The 20,045-nt window shown below is 39.3% G+C and overlaps 1 protein-coding gene across 1 annotated transcript in view; it reads right to left on the minus strand.

The window, feature by feature from the left end:
* GRTP1 (growth hormone regulated TBC protein 1) overlaps positions 1-20,045 on the minus strand; it is a 34,470-nt gene that overhangs the window by 5,392 nt on the left and 9,033 nt on the right. Inside the window, exons 4-5 of the mRNA XM_058045684.1 lie at positions 13,891-14,015; positions 11,955-12,051 (exon numbers count right to left, since the gene is read on the minus strand). Coding sequence (XP_057901667.1) covers positions 11,955-12,051; positions 13,891-14,015 — 222 coding nt within the window. The remainder of the gene's footprint in view (positions 1-11,954; positions 12,052-13,890; positions 14,016-20,045) is intronic.

Below are 20,045 nucleotides of genomic sequence, written 5' to 3' on the forward strand. Positions count from 1 at the left end.
CCCCCTGCTGTTCCTCGTGGAGCAGGAGCAGCTCCCATGTGCCCTGGGACACAGCACGGCAATGTTCAGCCCAGCCCTGCTGCAGAACCAGGGGGAGGAGTGATTAACTATTTATGCAAATGCCAATAACTGAGCAGCAGGGGTTTTCAGGATATTAGCTGCCAGTTCACAACAGAAGTTAGGTTAAAAGAATCTGCACCCAAGACATGTTTACATGTAATTGTTGTATGTCAATTATAGTTCATGCAGGTATTAATTATAATTATTACACATAATTAATATGTAATTACAATTTTCTATTTATTTTTCCTGTATATATACTTTTATACATAAATGTATATATATAAGATTAGCACCTCAAATTAGGAAAGCCACGTTTTGGAAATCCTTCAGAAACGTTCCTGGAGGACCTTATATTTGTGCAAAACTTACCCACAGATCACTTACAAGGAACACCTTTCACAGTCCACGTCTGGTTTCACTAGGGAAACTGATTTTGTAACTTGGTTCAGTGCCTGAGTGCTTGGTAACATGTAACCTACATGGCTCTTCTGTTCCCTTCTTATTTACTAGGGATTCCCAGCCATTAAGCCTTGTGGAAATGTCCCCTCAGCAAAAATCCTGCAGCGCTCCCTTGCTGCAAATGCTTCACTGTGTGCCCTACTTTCCTAATATCTTGTAATTGGCTGCTCTGCCCAGAAGTCAAAATATCCTTGTTTATAACCAAGTCTACACAAGCCTACCTCTCCCCCACACCACAAAGCTGTTTTTCAGAAAATACAGTGCAGGCAATTATTTTTACTCACCTACCATGGAAACGCATTAGCTTTATATTCCTTACATATCTTACATCTTACAAACTGTGTGGAAATTTTAGATTTGCATGATCCACATTAAATTAGCATCTTAATTATTTTTTCCCCTCTCAATAACCTGGCAAAATACTGAGCAGTTCATGACCCAGAACAAACCTGAGTCAGTAACTGCTCTCAATCTTCCACTTACTAATTAAAAAATCAGGCTAATTATATTGTTGATATCTGTTGATCTAGGTGGTTTATAGGAATGTCCTCTGACAAAATACCATTCCCCTGAAAAAACATACATAGCCAGGCTGTTTCCTATTTTCCTTCAAACGGTCAAACAGAAGTGATAATTTTTAGGTGATCACAAACTACATTATTTTTCATCACATTTTCTGGAAGGCGAGAAATGAAATATTGCATTATAAATTATTATCGTATTATTAATTTATTACTAAATTCCAGAAAAATACCTAGATGAACATCAAGTTTCTCAATTTGCAATTTGGCATTTTCAAGCGCTTCTGTAACCTGATCCAAGGCTTTCTGTACTTTCCTCTCAGCTTTCCCTTTGTTGCTTACCCGTGTGCTTTGCCCAGTCTGCTCTGAGTAGAGGCCTATGGATTTTGGATGCCTTGCTAAGTTTAGGAGTGCCTGAGAGTGTAATAGAGGGCAATGTGAGCAGGATCCCACATGGAATTCATCCTGCCAAGTGCTCCTTCCTCATCAAAGTCCTGACCCTGAACAGCAGTGTAGCCCTGTAGCTCTGTTGGGATCATCAGCTGCTGCTTCTTGGAGTCAAGCAGCAAACAGGAAAAGCCAGCTTCGCCGGCTGCCAGCTACTTTATTGCTACTGTACAACACAGGTGACCACATGAAGGGACCTTTTCCCTTGTTCAAAGGGCTTTTTGTTGCTAACACTGCACTGCCTGTGGCATGCAGTCACTGAGCTGGAAACCTGTCCTGGCAGAGACACTCCTAACAGCACATTTCACTGTCTCCCTGTCACAATAGGCAGCACCTCTGGATCTTACCAGAATGTCCAGGACTAAGACATAACTGGCTGCTTGTGCTCCAGAACAGTAATAAGATTTGCAGGAAATAAGGATAAAGCTTGTAGGGACTCTATGACCTTGTTCTCTGTTACAAATAGATTAAGAGGTTCCAAAAATAAAAGTTTAAGAAGCAATACTCTTATAGTCTTAAATTATCTCTAGGAGTCAAGAGCTACACAAGTTAAAAAAAAATCCTTCCGGTCTGTTGTGTATATGTCAGGTTAAATATACACATTCCTATGGAACTAAATCTGTAAGTGCTACAAAAATACCCAAAACAAGACCTCAGCTCTGCTGCTTATCTTCCAGCATTTCTATTATTTCAAGAGCCTACAGAGCCCAGCCTGGAACAGAATGATTTGTCTTGGAGATCCAAACCAACTGGAAAGTTAAAAATTGGCTGATTTAACTTTTCTCACAGTCCACACAATGTAAAGTATATGTTTATAAATGTCCATGAGAACTGGGATGGGGTGTGTGTGAGAGATGATAGTAAAGCTCTCTCTTCTCCCATAGTAGCAGAAATGGTTCATTTTTATACCACCAAGCACCATTCAATAATGTCTCCTTGCTGGAGATACCATTTGGTACCACACCTCACTGAAATCCAGGAGGGAAATAGAGCACGCCTAAGGGCTGGCACAAAATCTCAGAGGTTTCCATGAACAGAATTTCATTAAAAGCACTCCATTCTACATTTCCTATGTTTCAAGTCAAACCCAAAACAGATTCCATCATGTGCATTTGTAGGGGGAAAATATAAACATTTAAAACATATCAGCTTTTGTGCCTTCTAAGTATCTACATCAGGAGCCTTACATTAAAAGCTGAACCACCTACATTTGGGAAGAAATCAAGCCACAACAGGAAAAGGAGGAAACCCAAGAGTACTGCCAATTCTTTTTGCAGGATCAGGCCAGAGTGACCCCTGCAGGTGTCCTGGCCAGAGTGATATCCTGCAGATATGTGGTTAAATGGCAAGCTACAACCTCTTAACTATGCCATTTTTAAAGCACAAGTTCCTCATTTTCCAGGGAACAGAAAAAACAAAAGACCTCTAACAAACCAAGCAACAGACTCAAGTTATATTTTATCTCTTCCTTCAAACTAAACTGACTGAACTTCTGTCCTGGGGTACTGAACTCACACAACAACCAGCATTAGCTGTATCATTCACAACTGAACATTGGCTTTAAGAAAATATAAGGAAATCAAATTTATTTTGGATAGCTGAACTATCTTAAAAAAATGGGAATGCAAGCATTTTATAGATCCTTATTGGTTGATATTGAGATTACACAGAATTTAGAGTAATATATCTTGAGAAATGACTTACTATTAACACCTTTCCAGCAGCACAAAAAGGCAGTGTTTGTTTCTACATAATGCCATCTGCCTGCATTCATCTTTTGCTTCTAGTCCCAAACTTGGAAAACTGATCCCAGGGAGCTGAAAGAGCCTTTGGTTTCCCATCTGCATTTCACAGAGCACAGTGGGATTCTGAGCAGATGTAGTAGCTACCTGCCATTTGGAAACTGAACAAGGATGCTTGTTGATTAGAAACACAATGGAAAGGCAGGCAAAGATGTCATCCTTCCAGACATTACAGAAGACAGAGACCAAATACAAAGAAACAAAGACTTAATGTATAACTCCTCAGAGAAACAAACTGAAGTTAGCAGCATGTGTTTGGAAAACACAAATGCAACTTTCAGACATTCTAGTTACAGAGAATGAAACTGGCTATTTTAATTATTTATTTATGCACCAGTTTTATTATGTGTTGCTCAGTAGAGACATTTGCATAATTTAAAACTAGTCCAGCTTAAAGTTATAGATACCAAACCACTCCCATATAGCTTAGATACGACTGAGCAAAATACTGTTGGCCAGCTCTCCTCTCCTCCCTCTCTCCCCTCTCCATATCTGCTACCATTGGAATGGCTACGTTTGTGGATAGCAGTTTTTCACAGTATCACTGAGCTCACAGACACACTACACACAAAATATTCCCCACTGGCTGTTTCCAAATAGCCTGGCCTGACTCCAGTCATTGCACCCCATGAATTGTGCCTGCCTAAAGAGCTCCATGCTTTGGAGAAGTCTTGCAGCTTATGGGGCTGACCCAGGAGCCAAGGCCTTAACTCTGAAAACCCTTTGACAGACTTTTATCACCAATGTCCTCAAACAGAGAGGAAATGCAAGAACAAGCATTGAAAACCACAACTGCTTATCATGCCTGTTGAGGAAACAAACTTTAAAAAAAAAGCTTACAACTGCATAATGAGTCTTAATGACTGATGACTTCAGCTGAATAAGGATTCCTGGATCTCTGTCTATAACTCCTCCATGGGATTAGGAAGAATAGGTATTTTATCAGTTGACCACACTGACAAGTTATTCTTAACACCTCAGCACAAAACACAGCAGTGATATCCTCTCATGTTTAAGAAGAACCCCATTCTTACTTTCATCAGCTCTTCACAAGAATGCTACAGTCACACCATGGGGGCTGCTGAGCACACGACGTGAGACTGGGACAGAAGCACCTTAAAACTGAGAGCTGGACCAGCAGATATAGTTCTAGTGCAACCAAGGTTGCATTTTCTAAGCATCTCTCTCAAACTAAACACTCACATCTTGTACAATGAGGTAGACAAAAGTCACTACTGTACATGATTTTCTTCATTTAATTTTCTTAACTCCCAAAGCACATCTCCTTGCACCAACACATTCTTTATGTTGCTACCTGTGCTGCATGTGCATTATACAATATTTTGAAACGGTATCAAAGCCTGCTGTCAGTGCTTCTTTCTGCCATGACATATTTTAAAAAACCGAACACTTAATAGAGTTGAACTTTTGAAAAACTCAATTTTGCAGTATCTTAAGTTGCAAATACAATAAAAATCCAGAGTAATCACATAATAGCTCAAAAAAGCCAAAGCAATCATTGGATACATTCACTACTGAAGAGAGAATATATCATCTCTGATTATGACATTAGCAAAACTGAGGTTAGAAAACTCCACCCAGCTCTGATATTTACAATTCAGGCAGTTGAAGAACTGGAAAAGACATGAAAGAAAAGGTCATATTTAGAAAAACTGAGTTCTGCAAGGAACCTCTTTATTTGTAGCATTTATGCAAGAAAAATGAAAAGTAAACAAATCCATAGAGAAAGCACACCAGGCATTGTGGGCTTTTCAATATAATAGGAGAAAGACTTCAAAAAAAGCAATACCTGCAAATTCGGACAACTCAAATTCCAATTTAAAAATATAGCAAGTGTTTTTAATAAGACTGATTTACAGTTTGAACACATTACTAGCAGTGGTGGCAGGGTCACTCTTTCAAACCAAGTCTGGGACCTCTCAGATATCCTGACCTGGCCTTAAACACTTCCAAGGATGGGCACCACAACTTCTCTGGGCAGCCTGTTCCACTGCCTTACTATCCTCTGAGTAAAAAATTTCCTCCTGACATCTAATCTAAGTATCCCCTATTTTAATTTAAAACCATTCCCCCTTGTCCTATCATGATCTGCTCCTGTAAGAAGTTGTTCTCCACCTTTTTTTGAAGCTCTCTCTAAGTACTGAAAGGCCACAATGGGAAGAATTACTATTTCCTCACCTGTTTTTTTTGTGTGGAAAGTTAGATTTCCAGTTACATTTCCAGTTTTATGAGTTTTGGTATTTAATACACAGATAACTTCAAGCATATTAATACATTTTATGGGGATTTACAAGTTAAAATACAAAACTGTGTACTGGGTTCTGCTTTGAGCACGTATAACCCATCACACATTTGTCAGCTGATATGTTACGCTTCTTACTGTCAAAGTGACATATTCAGGAAGGTTCATTTATTAAAATTCTAACTGAACATACAGAGCCCTGGCTGACCATCAGAAAGTAACAAAATCCAAAAAAACAAAACCCAAAAAAGCTGCTGTGGCTGTGCTGCGTTAACTCTGCAGGTGGAACAGCACAGTCCCTTCAGCATGGAGATGGCTCTGTCAAAAGCATCATTTCAATACCACATGCACAGGAGTGCTTTCACAACTCAAGCCATTAGATAAAAACAAAATTTAAAAAAATGCAACAGCCCTCCAACATGGCTACTCTAATCAAATATAATCTAGCACAAAATAAGTAAGCCTTGTGCTGCATACTAAGGCTTGGCCACTAATAGGTTCTTCCACATCACAAAAAACCCAGGACCTCTTCTCCCAAACCCACCCTTCTGTGTTTATGCTACTCTACCTAACTTCCTCCTTTGTATGCAGCCAGGGAATTCTACCTTTGATCAATCCTAGCTGAACTAAGATTTCATCTGACAAGTTATTCTGCTGATGGCTTTTGAAAGGGATGAAACTTTGATTTACTAGGTAGATAAGCAAGCAAATAGCACATCTGCACAGACAGCCAAAGGCTGCAGTCCCACATAGAGTAGTGCATGGATGGCCTACTGAAGATACTTTAACATAATCAAATTATATCAATGAAGGCTTGCTTGTCAGAATGAAGGAGGCATTCTTGACTTTTCCTTGGTGGAACAGGTCCTGCTTCCAGTGTAAATACAGTAGTGTAAAGACACACGTCAAGGAACACAATATTCTTCAGTGTTTTTAAACACTAGGGTGCTTTTGCTGCATGCTTCCTCACAAAAGTAAGGCTGACAACATGGATATTCTTGTCACATACAGCAAATTTCTGTTTCACACAAAAGTGTAAGAGTTCTACCCTGCCACCTAAAACACACCTAAATAATGAGATTGTTCTTTTATTGATGAGGTTTGAGAATTGGTGGGAGGGAGATATGATACAGAAAGTAAAGAAATTATTTCAAATGTTTCAAATTACCTGAGTAATTTTAAAGAAAAAAACCTCATCAGTTGCTTATTTCCTGCTTGCTCAAGTCTCACAATCCCCTAGCAGTTCAGATTTATAAGTAATGAGGATTTCAGGCTTATCATGGTTTCTAAATACAGGCACATGACTCCTTTATTCCACCTTCAGCTTAACAGGACAGTGCATGCTTAATTCCTAGGTATATTAAACTGACCTCTAATGCTCAAGCATTAATGCTTTCATTGTGGCTGGGGGTTAACAGTAGAACATGATGGAGTCCCACATTTCAAAGCTCTTAACTGTTCAGCTGACCAGCAGAATGCTCCTGTCTCTGAGTGCTAGATGTGATGTTGGAGGCCAGAGGGGCACCCCACTATGCTTCAAATGCAATCACAGAGGAACTCCACGGACGAGTGAGAATCCTGCCAACTCACACACCTGTAGCTGAGAGCTGCCAGAGGAAGATAAAGAAGCAGCCCAGAACTGATCAATGAGCTGAATTTTTTTGGGTTGATGGTACTATAAAAAAAAGCTCAGTTCTCAACAACAACTTTGCAAACATGGTGTCATGCATGTCACACATAGCCTTGAAAGGAGCTTTCCACACCAAAAGCACATGCTTGAGGTGTTCAAATCTTCTCTCTGAAAGGAAATGCTTTTCATCACAACAGTCCCCATCTTAGGCTGCAAATTCAGCTCAGTTTAGAAGTGTTTTCTACCTGCACAGCTAAATAAAAAACACTTCCTGTGAAGAGGTCCACTCCCTTTGGAGATGCAGATCTGAAAAGATGCAGCTGCCAAGCCAGTTCTGCATTCAGAGGTTCCCTGGCAATACCCAAGCAGGGTATTTAAATAAATTCAGCCACAAGAACAACATAAATACAGGCTCAACTGCAATTAAGAGCAAACAGTCTAAACAGAAATACTTTACAGCTTAGTACAGCCTTCTGCATTTCCCAAGTGCTCCTTCCCTTCAAACCTGGAAGTCTGTATGATGGGACTCAAAAGATTGTTATAACATGAATCACTCAGAAGGATATTCAAGAGTTTGATACATAGCTATGATGCCATTCAGTTCAAATATTCTCGTCTCTTACCCTGCCTAATCTCTTGTGCAACCTGGGAGTCTCTGGCTGATACAACTGTGAGCCAGAGAGCTGAACAAAGATGGGAGATATCTGCTCTCTCAGCATGCAGCCACCTGCCTTAGCCAGCAGGCACTACACTGCACACCAGTGGCACCTTGCTTTGCACCTTGTGCACTTGCAGCTAATGCCAGCTACTTCAGTGCAGTCTACTGCTTTAGTGACCATTTCATCATTCAAAACTCTGCTCTTTTTATGTTTTGTAAACAACCAGGCAGTACACATGGGTAGACTGAAGGAAGATTGTTATGGCTGCTAAAAAGTAATGAGACTGATTCTTGAAGAATGCTACACCTCATTTAAGATTTTTATTAAGAACGTTAGAGAAAAAGAAAAAGCCGGTATTTATTGACAACACTAAACCAAGAGATACTGACCCATTGTGTATTGACCCATGTCAATACACAAAGCACAACAAAGTAACGGTGGAAAGACTGGAGTAAGAGACATAATGACATTGAAAACAACAAGAATGTGCAAATAAACTTCAGCAAAAAGGTGTTATGAATTCCTAAATGCTGTGGGAAAAACTTCTGTTGACAATAAGAGAGAAGGAACAGCACATGCATTATGATGGAGATCACAAATCAAAAGCAGAGTGCCACTAGGGAGAAAAGGCAAGGGAAATCCTACAGCTTTTCTCTCTTAAGGAAAACACTTTCCACTGTGAAAAGAGCCACTGCACATGGCACTAGCTGATTTTCCACCAGAAAATAAAAGTGTGCCATTGTGATCAGGTTTGCAAAAATAAAAACTGAAAAAAATCAAACTGGAACAAGCACACAGAATAATTATTAGGCTAAAACAGGAACAAAGAAAAGTTTCACACATGAGAAGAGTTTGACTGAAGGGTCATAGCCATACAAAAAACCTCCAATATTAATTGACTGCATCCTACAAATACATAAAAAGTAAGCACAAAAGAGAGGGGGACTTTTCTCACCCCCAAAAGTTGACATTGACACTAAAATAAACGGATATCAAGTTGGCCATGAATGGGGTAGTGCAGAACTCATGAGACCTCTGTTAACCACAGGAGAAATACTCTACAGCTACTTTTCAGTAAGAGTAACTCCAGTATAATAGTCCAGTAGATTTGTTTTGTCCAGTAGAGTATACACTGATATACACAATTGCTTCCAGAAAACCACTGAAGGTGGAAGGGAGGATTATTCTTGTATATGCAAGCACAACTGTCATGCTAAAATGAGACCAAGTTGTTGAGTTTTTCTTCTCATAAGCTCACCATTTAACCACAAATATGTAAAATATGACAAGTATACTCCTTTACTTGCATACCGAGGTACCACAGTTAAAAGGTCCTACCTACCCAATGCTTTCTAAATCAATCTCCCCACTCTTTCCTTAACAGCACAAAAAAAATCCCCAGAACTTCTCAACGAGGATCAGAGTGATGAACAGAACAGAAACATCAGAGCTATGCTGTGTACAAACTGCAGGCATATCCACTCTGAGCTGGAATTGAATCTATACTGCTTCTTGTGGGCAATGCTGTCTGCTCCAGCCATCTGTCTGAATGAACCTGGGAATAAAAACAACTTGGTAGCACCAAAACTTCAGTTAAACAAATAATTCTCTTCCCCCTTGCAGTGTTTAAATGATAATCCCTCCAAATCCCTGGCTGAGCTGCTGACAGACAACAGGCAGAAATGCATGGGCTTGCCCTCAGCAGAAGCAGCCTCGCCCAGCTGTATCCAGCAGTGCTGGATAAATGAAAGTTCAGCCAAATGAAAGGCATGCACACAACTCCTCTTACCAATCAACCAAAGCCTAATTTACTGGCTCTCTCTCCCAGCTGTGTTATTTTCATTTGGATGTGACAGAACAATTCAGCCAGAAAACCTTTACTGATGGAGTCCCATTTTCTGTCACTTGCCCAGAATGTTCCCATCTGTCACACTGTACATTTACCAATCAATGCCATTGATCTGTGGCTGGCTTAGTTCATCTGCTGACCAAGAAAACCACTGTCAGCACCACGGTTCTGGAGTGGCTGTTTATTGTAATTAAATGTGTGTGGGCAGGGGAGGAAGCACCCACAGGGACACGGCAGAGGGCACAGAATGGATTTCCAAACTGTCCTAAAGCACCACTGATTTAACTGGAACTGACAGGACACACTCAAAAATGAGGACATGACCTGGAGGCATATTTGGTGCAATGATAGGGGGAAAACATGTATATTATAGTCCAAACAAATCAGGAAAATCAAATCAGCAACCAAACTAACGGGGAAATGTTGGCTAATCCAACTGACAGGATCCAACAAAACTGATTCCTTGTCTTCCCTCTGAAAACCTGGAAAACATTCAAGATCTACAAGATCTTGAGAGATGCTTCTCTGCTTCCCTAACAACTAATTATAGGGCTTAAAACTGAAATGTGCAATACCTTGCACTGTTAACAGGCAGTAATCACTTACCTGAGTGAGTTGCTTTATGAATATGGTCTGTCTGAATCTTTCTCTCACATGTGCACACACAGTATTTCACTGAAATTATGCCAATTATTTTATCTGTCATGCTTTGACTTTTATAAATAAACAAATCAAGCTATATTGGAGAGTGGTAGGAATAGAAGGGATAAAAATATCTTTTAAATTCTGGGGCAGGGAAAAAGAGCATCAGCAACAAGTTTTCTGTCAATAAAGCCTTGTATTATTCAATACAAATGTTCATACTATACAGAAGATTCATATTGCCTAGTTGGACACAGGCTAAAGTCAGTAACAACAATCGTGTTACAGAAAAGTAAAAATACACCTATAACTTGAGTAAATATACACCTACTTTACACACAGTAATTGCATTTCATGTTATGAGTTTCTTCTCATCACCAATGCTACCTGCCTAAGATAAAGTCAACAGCTAGGAAGGAAAAATAAGAACAACTTTTGCCACAAGTATCAGTAAAGTGTAAAGGATATATAAAAATGAAGGCTTTCTGATAAAGTGAATTAGGTTCCCTGCCAGAAACAACAAACAAAGTTCTGACTCCACCTCCTTTGCCTCAAAAAAAGTGTTTAAGACTATTGAAAGGATTAACAGCAAGAGTTTCCACACATCACTTCACAATAAACCTGCCTTTTACCGAGTGCCTTGTCCCTGACACAGGGATGTCAAAGCAAATACCCATGCAGGGCAGGGGCAGGTCCCAGGGCAGACAGCAGCCCTGTCTCCTACCTGTTTGCACAGCTTAGAGCTCTCAAGGCTGAACAAAAGCAACAGGCAGTTGATTTCTTTAGCCTATTTTTACAGCTTGAAAGTAAACTTCAAGGCTGCATAATGTTAAATATTTGCAGACTGACTGAACAATTCATAGCATTCCCTGCCTGTCTCTACTCTTTCAGTCTGGAAACAAAATCCAACCACTGGTTCCACACAAGGAAAATCCAAGTTCCTACAGGGTGTATTCAATGTAAAATAATTTCTTACAGTCATTCAAAAGCATGAAGAGAATCTTTCAGCTGTTCTTCTTTATTTCTCAAGGTCTTTACTTTCTATTTAATAGGGAACTAAATTTTTTTTTGTTGTTTAATCTTAAACATGAGCAGACAGAAGAAAAAGTGAAAGTTTCAATCAACCTTGACCAGTACCTAGTAGACAGTGTCATACTGAATTCCACCTCCACCTTTTAATTGAGATAAAAATCTGTGCAAAAGCAAAACCAGGCCAATAAGGAATCAGTCCTCCATTTTCTACTGGTCTTCCAATGAGACCTTCCACCTACCTTAAAGGTGTATCTGTAGTCAGACTGTGCAATGATCATAGGAATTCACGATAAAACCATTCTCCCTCTTTAATTAAATCCCAAGAAAAAACATTCCCAAATGTTTTTGGAGTAAAAATATAGCTGTAAAACCTGATCTGTTTCTGGTTTTAAACTACCTCACATGTGCAGTGAGGTTCAGCTTATACATGGGGCAAAACTGATTGTGTAAACACCTCCTGCAAACCCAGAGACCAGGCAAGGGAACTCACAGCTACTGAACAGACCAGATCCAGTTACTGTCTACAGAAGAATGCAAAGATAAAAGCCAAGCTCCAATACATGAATAAAACTATACTTTTAACATACCAGGCAATATTCTTCCAATAAGAGCATCTAGTAACCAAAAAGACTCCTCTTCATTCTTTGTAATAAGAATCAGGTATCCAGCAATGAAGTTCATGCCCTGAAATAGAAAGATTTTGAGATGCATACACTTATCTTAATAGTTTCTAGCTTACTTCTTTTGATTAAGGGCTAAATTGCTACAGTTCTACAAAGTCTGCATATTCAATCAATTCTAGTAATGAAGGCCACTGGTTGAGTAACCTGCTGAACCTGCACACAAGAATTATTAACAAAGATCAAGGAGAGGAAAATTAAAAGGAAAGGTTTAGCAGTCTATACTTTGAATTTTGCCCTTTTTTTTTTTTTTTTTTATTCCAAAGCCCAATGCAACTTAAAGTGGCTGTGGCTTTGATCAGAACCCAAACACAGCTGTATTAGATGAGTGCTACAAACACAACAAACCTGCAGGTAGATAGTGAGGCTGCAGGAGGAGAATGTCTGACCCAAACACAAAGTAAAATGTTGCAGTTCCAGCAGCTTTTAGAAGCTTTTGCTGCTTAACTCACACAAAGGCTGTGTACAAACCATTTTCTTCCATAATACCTCCAGTCCTCCACAGATACATATAATAGCACTGATCCTGCAAGGAGACCAAATGTGCAAAGAATCCACACAAGGGTCTTTTAAGTGTTCTTCTTTCATTAGCCCATTAAACAGTACAGGTACCAAAATATTTTATTAACAATTGGACATGTAGAAGCTACTATGGTTTAAGAATCCACACAAGGGTCTTTTATGTGTTCTTCTTTCATTAGCCCATTAAACAGTACAGGTACCAAAATATTTTATTAACAATTGGACATGTAGAAGCGACTATGGTTTAGAAGTTGTGTGTTGTGTTTAGCCACCTCTATATAGAAACCTGACACTTGCAAAATGGAGTATTCATAATTCTACCCCTTCTGTTATTATCAACATATTAAAGTTATATTTTATAATAGGTATTACTGAAAATAATATAAATAATTTCTCTTTTTAAGAATGGAAGTAAATTTCTGTACTAAAACTAGTTGGGGTACACAAGAAAAGAAAATTTTGTTCAGAGACTTCAGTGCACATTTAAGTCCCGCTAAGTCTTCTCCTCTCAAGATTTAAAAAAATACCGTTCATATTCTTTCAACTTTGGAGTAACTGTATTTACTACATAACTTTCTCAGCTAAATGAGCTATGTGTTAGCACACACATTCCTGCTCAGGAACCGGTGGAGACAGGAGAGAACTTAATAAGTGAACTGAAAGCACATGTTGCTGATAACAGCGCCTGCTTCTGTAAGATCCTTAAAGACAGACACTTTTTTCTTGACTGTCAGACTATCATGAATCAACTTATGTTCTTTGTGTCCCACAGGAAACTTTACAGTACTTGACAGTGACAACAGAAGCTTTCTTGAGCTGCCATCAAAGCAATATCAGGTTGAATTTCAAAGAAACTTTCTTCCTACTTGTGTTATCTATATTGGGAGATGGCACTAAATAATGCTATCAGCCCCCAAGCACACGATACCACATTCATGTTGGTCTTTCTGTACTTTGAAAAACGTGACAGTGAAAACACAGGAAACTGAGATCTCATGATGCCTTGTAGATCCCAAGGACTGTGTGGGGAAAGCTGGCAGGGCGAGGGAAAGGCAAGCTCGCTCCCTCTTGCTCTCCAAAGCAACTACTTATGTTGCAGCTAACAAATGGAACCAAATTATCAAGCTGGCTACAAGAAATTCAGAAGGATATCTGAATTTGCCTGAAGCTATTCATACCCTGCCCCCCTCAAAAACCTCTCAGGGCCAGTTTATTAACAGAAATAGTTTGTGGGTATGCTTCTAAAAACACACATTCAAATGGACAAGAGCAGTCAGCACTGGTGAAATGCAGCAGTGTTTTCAGAACAGTGATTACCCACCTGACAATATCCTACTGCTTTATTGTGATGCCCATATGCTACCAACACGTTGTAGAGTGCGTGTTGCAAACACGGATCAGCAGTTTTGCGGAATTTTACATTATCTGGAAATGTTCTGTTCATGTCTAAACAAAAGGGAAAAAGACCAAAATTAAGAGCTGTTCCTTGTCAGTTTCCAAAAAAAACTTTTATAGGTCTTCTGAAGTACAACTGAAGCTTCACTACAGTTCATTGAACTGTTGTTTTGGTGGATTAATGTTAAGAAACAGCTTTACCTCCATTTTGGCTAAAAGGGCACTTGCATTCAAGGATTATCTATTCCTAGAAAGAATAATCCTATTAGTGTACAGAAACCAATTTCAAGCAGACCTAAAGAAATTCTCCTGCAGACTGAACTCCCTCTATGTCTGCAAAGGCTTAAATGAAAGGAAATCAGGTATTTAGACTGACAGATACAAGACATGCCAAACTTCAAGTCAAGTGGCATGACATGAGTTTGCCTCTAGGAAAGCACATACTCCTAACAAATCAGATGAACTTTCAATTGACTTACTCAGTGAACTTCTACTAAACAGCAGCAGCCAAAAAACCCCAGACCTGTTCCCACAACTGCCAACTTCCACTTAAAAATCCCTTTTTAAAATTTAACTTTCTCCATGATGTGATCATGAGAAGAGTTGCATCTTCACAGGTACAAGATCATCAGGAATGGGAGTGGTTTCTGATAACCAAGCAGCAGACAATATTCCCACATGCTTCAAGCTCAATGCTTAACCAAGTAAGGAGTATGCAATTATTACTGACATTTCCAACCATTTCTTTCAGACCAAACATTAACAGTAGGATTCATCTCTCCTTACAAAGGTCTAAAAATTAGACACACAAATTTGAGCTAGTCACCCCAAAACAGCCCCTGATTGTTGGAAAAAAACAGAGAGAGGTAATTTTTGGCCTGCTTCACTCCATAAAGAGAAAACCCAAGGTCACTGGCACAGAGCTGTGCATTTGATCTTTAAATAGAATTTTTCTCTCCAACTTAACCATCTAAAAGTAACTTCGCAGATTTTCAAAACCCAAGAGTTATTAATAAAATATGAGTAGTTGTTTGGGTTGTATTTAACAACAACAAATTGGGTTAAAGTTAAAAACAAACTTCAGTAACAGCACTTCTGTACAGATCTTCATGTCCTAAGAATTATCACTTTTTATCAGCCTTTTCCGGCATAAAGGAAGAAGTCTGTTACAGCTTTGACACAAAGTTCAGCTATAAGCAACCAAAGGAAAGGAAGAAAGCTCCCCAAAATCATGATTAGTGTAGTGGAAGTCACATGCATGACAAAGTTATCACACTAATTGCTATCTCTTCCTTTTAAAGGGAACAAATCATTTGCAGGAAAATATTTCACTTCACCTTTCATGTGTATGAAAAGAAAAACACGAAGAAAAAGACAATTTTTGAGAGGACCCGAACAAGAGATTGTTGCAGGATAAATAAATTTCTTTTGTTTCTTCTAGGTAGGAAGATTATGTGGCATAGTATTTATATAATCAGAATTTATTCTTTATTAAAGCAGATGTGGAATGTTACAGAAAAGATTAATGCTGAATTTTAGCCATGGCTCTTCTCCCCAGGTATGCAGAGAAAGGGTGAGGGGAGAGTAAGAAAAGTGCATCATATACAAAGCAGGGACTACTCAAACTGAACTCATCTGTAATTTCACAGCCTGCAATTGAGAGAATCAGCTGCAACTTGTTTTCTGATTGCAGAGCATGTTTTTTCCCCACAAGGACTGGGGGAAGCCTTCCCTAGTTTTATGAAGGATTTAAAACTATATTTAGTAAAAATATTTTAGTTTAGGGTAAGGGGATGGAGAGAAAAAACAAGACACAAGAGCTAAAAAGCTTTACCCTTAATAGAAGATATGGAGCATGGTCTTACAGGACTACTTGTGCCAGATTATTCCTTTGAGCACAAGAGCAGAGGATCCCATTCCCTCTCCATCCTGCCCTTTCTGCTCCATTTGCATGATCTCCCTCCTCCTCCTCCAGTTCTGAGGCTCCTCTGACTCAAGATGAGGAACTCAACCCTCCACAGGCACACACAGGCCAATGTTTTACCATGGCACAAGATGAGGGTCAGAGATGACTTGAGGCAAATGGAAGAGCAGGCAAGGACTGTTCTTTTGGCTTCACCACTTACATCCACTTTAATCCATCTGTTCCAGGGGAGACATACAAACACCTCCTTCTCATGCTCTGCACAGCTTACCCTCTGACCTACTGTCCATTAATTTACTTTGCTCTTAATAGACATTACTGTCCAAAGGAACACAGCCTCAAACTAGTACTGTTTTGGGGAAAAAAAATCTGGGTTCTTTTCAACCAGCAAAATGAACATTAGAATCTTACACTGCTACATAAATCCCAAAATTATGACCATCTTTTCATGTACAGATCTGCTGCTTGTAAGTAAATTAGGTATGGGAGCACAGAACCAGGAAGGAGGTAACAATGAAAAGATTAGCTACTCTTTTGTTGTAAATTCAGATTAAATCCCAATAGCAATTTTTTACAATCCTTCCAGGCTCTGAGTGGGCTGTTTTATGCTGCTATAAAACAAAAACAATCACCAGCTTTCCTGCTGATTTATCTCTGTGCAGCAACCATGAGAAGACCACTGAATTCTTTCTCCCCTCTCATGAGTCTGCAGTATTTCAACCTCATTCAGTAACACAAACAGGCAGAATAGATTAGCCTCAGTTTATAAAACAGATGTCTATTTTGGTACCAAGAACCACAGTCATTGATGCTATTTCTGGAGCAGAGAGATTTGAAAGCACAGTCCAGAAAAACAATGCTTTTAGATACAGTCTCGTGCTTTTCCTACTTAGGGTACTTCAGAAGTCATGCATCTACAAGACAACCTTCACACAGCTACCTCATCCTTCCTTTTTGCCCTGATCCCAGCCAGGACAGAGTTAATTTCTGCAGTAGCTGGGAGGAGGTGTGGCCATAGGGCCTGGAGGTTGTTCTGTGCCACCTGACCAATGCCAGGGGCCTGGCAAAGGGACTGTCTTCCAGGGAGAAGGGATTCCATCCAGTTGAGAAAGTTGCAGAGGGAGCCACCTGGTATTGTCTATTATCCTTTGTTTTCTTTCTGTGTGAATTGTTTTATATACCTTTTGTTATTAACAGTGTTGCTGTTACTGTTCAATTTCTTATCTCATTGCTGTTTCCAGTAAATTGTTCTTATTCCAACCCATGATCTTTGCCTTCTGTCCCTCCAACTGGAGGTGGGGAGAGGAACAGGCACATGCTTTTAGTGGGAGTGCTAAACTGAAGAATTCATTTCCTTAACCATGGCACCTTAACTTTCATATCCTGGGTACTTCCCACTCCAAGACACAGGTGGTCAGTAAATTACACAAGTATTTTTATAACTAACATATTCTACTCCACTTAAGTTCATTTTTGCCACTGCTACATCTGTGATGCACATCTTCTCTGAAGAGCTTCCAGGCAGGGGATCTTTTCTTTTTTTTACATAGTAGAGAGCAGAGCAAAAATTCAATTGTCACCTACAAGCACTCAAAAACTCCATTGCAAATAATGAGGTTAGGCCATAAACTGCAACTTGTAAAAACTTAAGTATACTTAAAGGGTGTTTTATATTTGTCATAACTGGGTGTTTAGCAGTCATCCTCAAGCTTTTTCCTGCCATACCTGGAATTATAAATTGTTTTGGAGGCTTGGGGGGTTTGTTTGTTTTAAGTTAAGGCCAAGTTTTTCATTAACTAAAGTCAGAAAAGCTGACCCTCACAACCCCCACTACCAAGTAACAGTTCAAGAGCTTTTAGCAATCAAGAAAGCCAACGGGGTTAGGATTTCCTACAAAAGAAGAATATTGCCACTGTATAAATCTGAGAAGCACATGCATAAATTCCAGTCCCCTTCATCTCCAAGAGGTGATACCAGAATTAGAGAAATTACAGAAAGAATGGCAACAAGGAAGACCTTAGATATAAAATGGCTACCTTATATAGCATAAACCCAGGTGGATAAAAGCTACTTAGTTTAAAGGGAGATGCTTAACAGCATTGAGACTGCACAAATCTGCAAAATTATGTGCAATTATTTGAAATGTTTTCCCATCCAGCATTATTAGGTACAAACATGCAGCATGTCTTGGCAACTCTGAAAACAGCAGATAACTGGGGACTACGAAAAACATTCTGAGGAAGTGTCACTACACACTTTACTCCTCCAGTCCTTCCTTCAGCTGTTCTAGTAGACCAAAGACCACAAGACAGCTGTTTGGATACGACCTGTCAGGGCTCCTCTAACAGAGAGCCACAAGAGCTGACAGTGCCCTTCCCCTTCCTCTTGCATGACTAAATGCTTTAAACTCACCTGAAAATTCCCAACTTCCACTCACAATTTCAGAGATGCTTCAGAAAAAGCTTCTTAGTGCTTTGATAGTAAAATATCCCCTGTCTCCAGTGAAATGGCAATGACCATTGTTTGAATTACTGTCAGCACAGCTCAAGCTCTGGGACTGACTGTTAAGTATAACACTGTAGGCTTCACAGCAACTACAATTCCTCCTCATTAAATGTAAGAGTGGAAAAACAGATTAGCTGCATGTACATGCCTGAGCACTTGCAGACACAGACACACTTCTGTTTTTCAGTGGAGAGAAAGGATGAGATACAAGAGCTAAAATTCAGAACAGCCCAGCCTAAGGAAGCTTCCCCCAAGGAAGCTACAATTTACAATCCAGTCTTTCTGCACCCAGCATGTCACCTCTCCATTAGAAGGACAGCCACTTCTATCTTACAACATCATTTGTCCTACTAAGTTTTTATAAAATAGGGCATGTAAAACAAAGTGTTGCTGGAATGCATGCCCTTCTAAATGTGTACATAAACTAAGATATTAAAATTTAGACACCTGCATTCTTTTAGCTCTTTCTTAATAGAGTAAGAAGCTTGTTCCCTCCTACATTTTTCTTAATAAACAAAAATGTTCACAGAGCAATTACCATATAAAACAAAGTAGCAACAAAGCTCATCAGATCAGAATCAGGAAGTTAAAGGGCAAAAATGGTGAAAGAACAGATTACAGATTTAATTAGCTGAAAGACTTCCGTTGCTATAAATAAAAATCTGCTTAGTAAAAGATTAGACCATTTCTTCACACAGTCTACCTGCCCTTTTTAACTTGATTATACCATATCAAAGACTTTCCCATATGAAAACTAGTTTCAAACATACATGAAAATTGTTTGCAGCTTCTGGGTATGTGAAAGAAAGAGGACACATTGGCTCTTATACATTTTAAATTGAATTTGAAATAAAGTCTTTGGTTGGCTTTGTCCTCCTGCCCCTCCCCCAGGAAAAAAGAAAAAGTGTGATTGCTGTTCTCTTGTTTATAAACCCCAGCACTGTGCTGGGCTGTAATCTCACAGCTATGGGAATAAATACCACACTGTTGCCTGAAAATTCTGGAAACTGCAAATATAAAAGCAAGCAGCAGTACAATTCCACATCTTACCTTGCTTTATTATTAAAAGCAACTACAGTAATGGGAGAACAACACTTGAAGAAACAAAATCAAAGTCAGGCAACAATTCACACTGAAAGAGTCCTCAGCCAAAGCCCACTATAAAATGTGCACAGTCAACAGGAGTTCATTAAACACATTAACCACAAAGTTTACATTCACCTTAAGTACTTTGTTCCTTTCATCCCTCCTATGTCCACATTGGTTCTTCCTTTCTGAAGGAGAAGTGTCTGAGGTCTTTATTATATTTGTTCCCCTCCAATAAAATCTTCCAGGCCATTTTCTTTATCTTTTCCTTCACTTGCTCCACATTAATTTTCTCTTCTGCAGTTTTCCAATCAATGCAGTAGCTCTTCCGAAACTTTATTTCCTCTACAGTTCACAAACAGATCTTTATCCTCTCCCAGTATTTTTTCTCCCCCACAATAATATTTTTATTTCATTTTAACCTGTGGGGAAAGCCACCTACAGACCCTTCCTGTCTTTGTCTAGTACTGGAAAAAAGTTGTTTTCAACTCTCTCTTGCAGCACTTTTACCCCAATTGAATAGTTTGATGCTTCTCCAGACCCTTACCAAAGTGGGCTTTAGAAAG

Source organism: Melospiza georgiana, chromosome 2 (assembly GCF_028018845.1).
Source record: "Melospiza georgiana isolate bMelGeo1 chromosome 2, bMelGeo1.pri, whole genome shotgun sequence".
Taxonomy (NCBI): domain Eukaryota; kingdom Metazoa; phylum Chordata; class Aves; order Passeriformes; family Passerellidae; genus Melospiza; species Melospiza georgiana.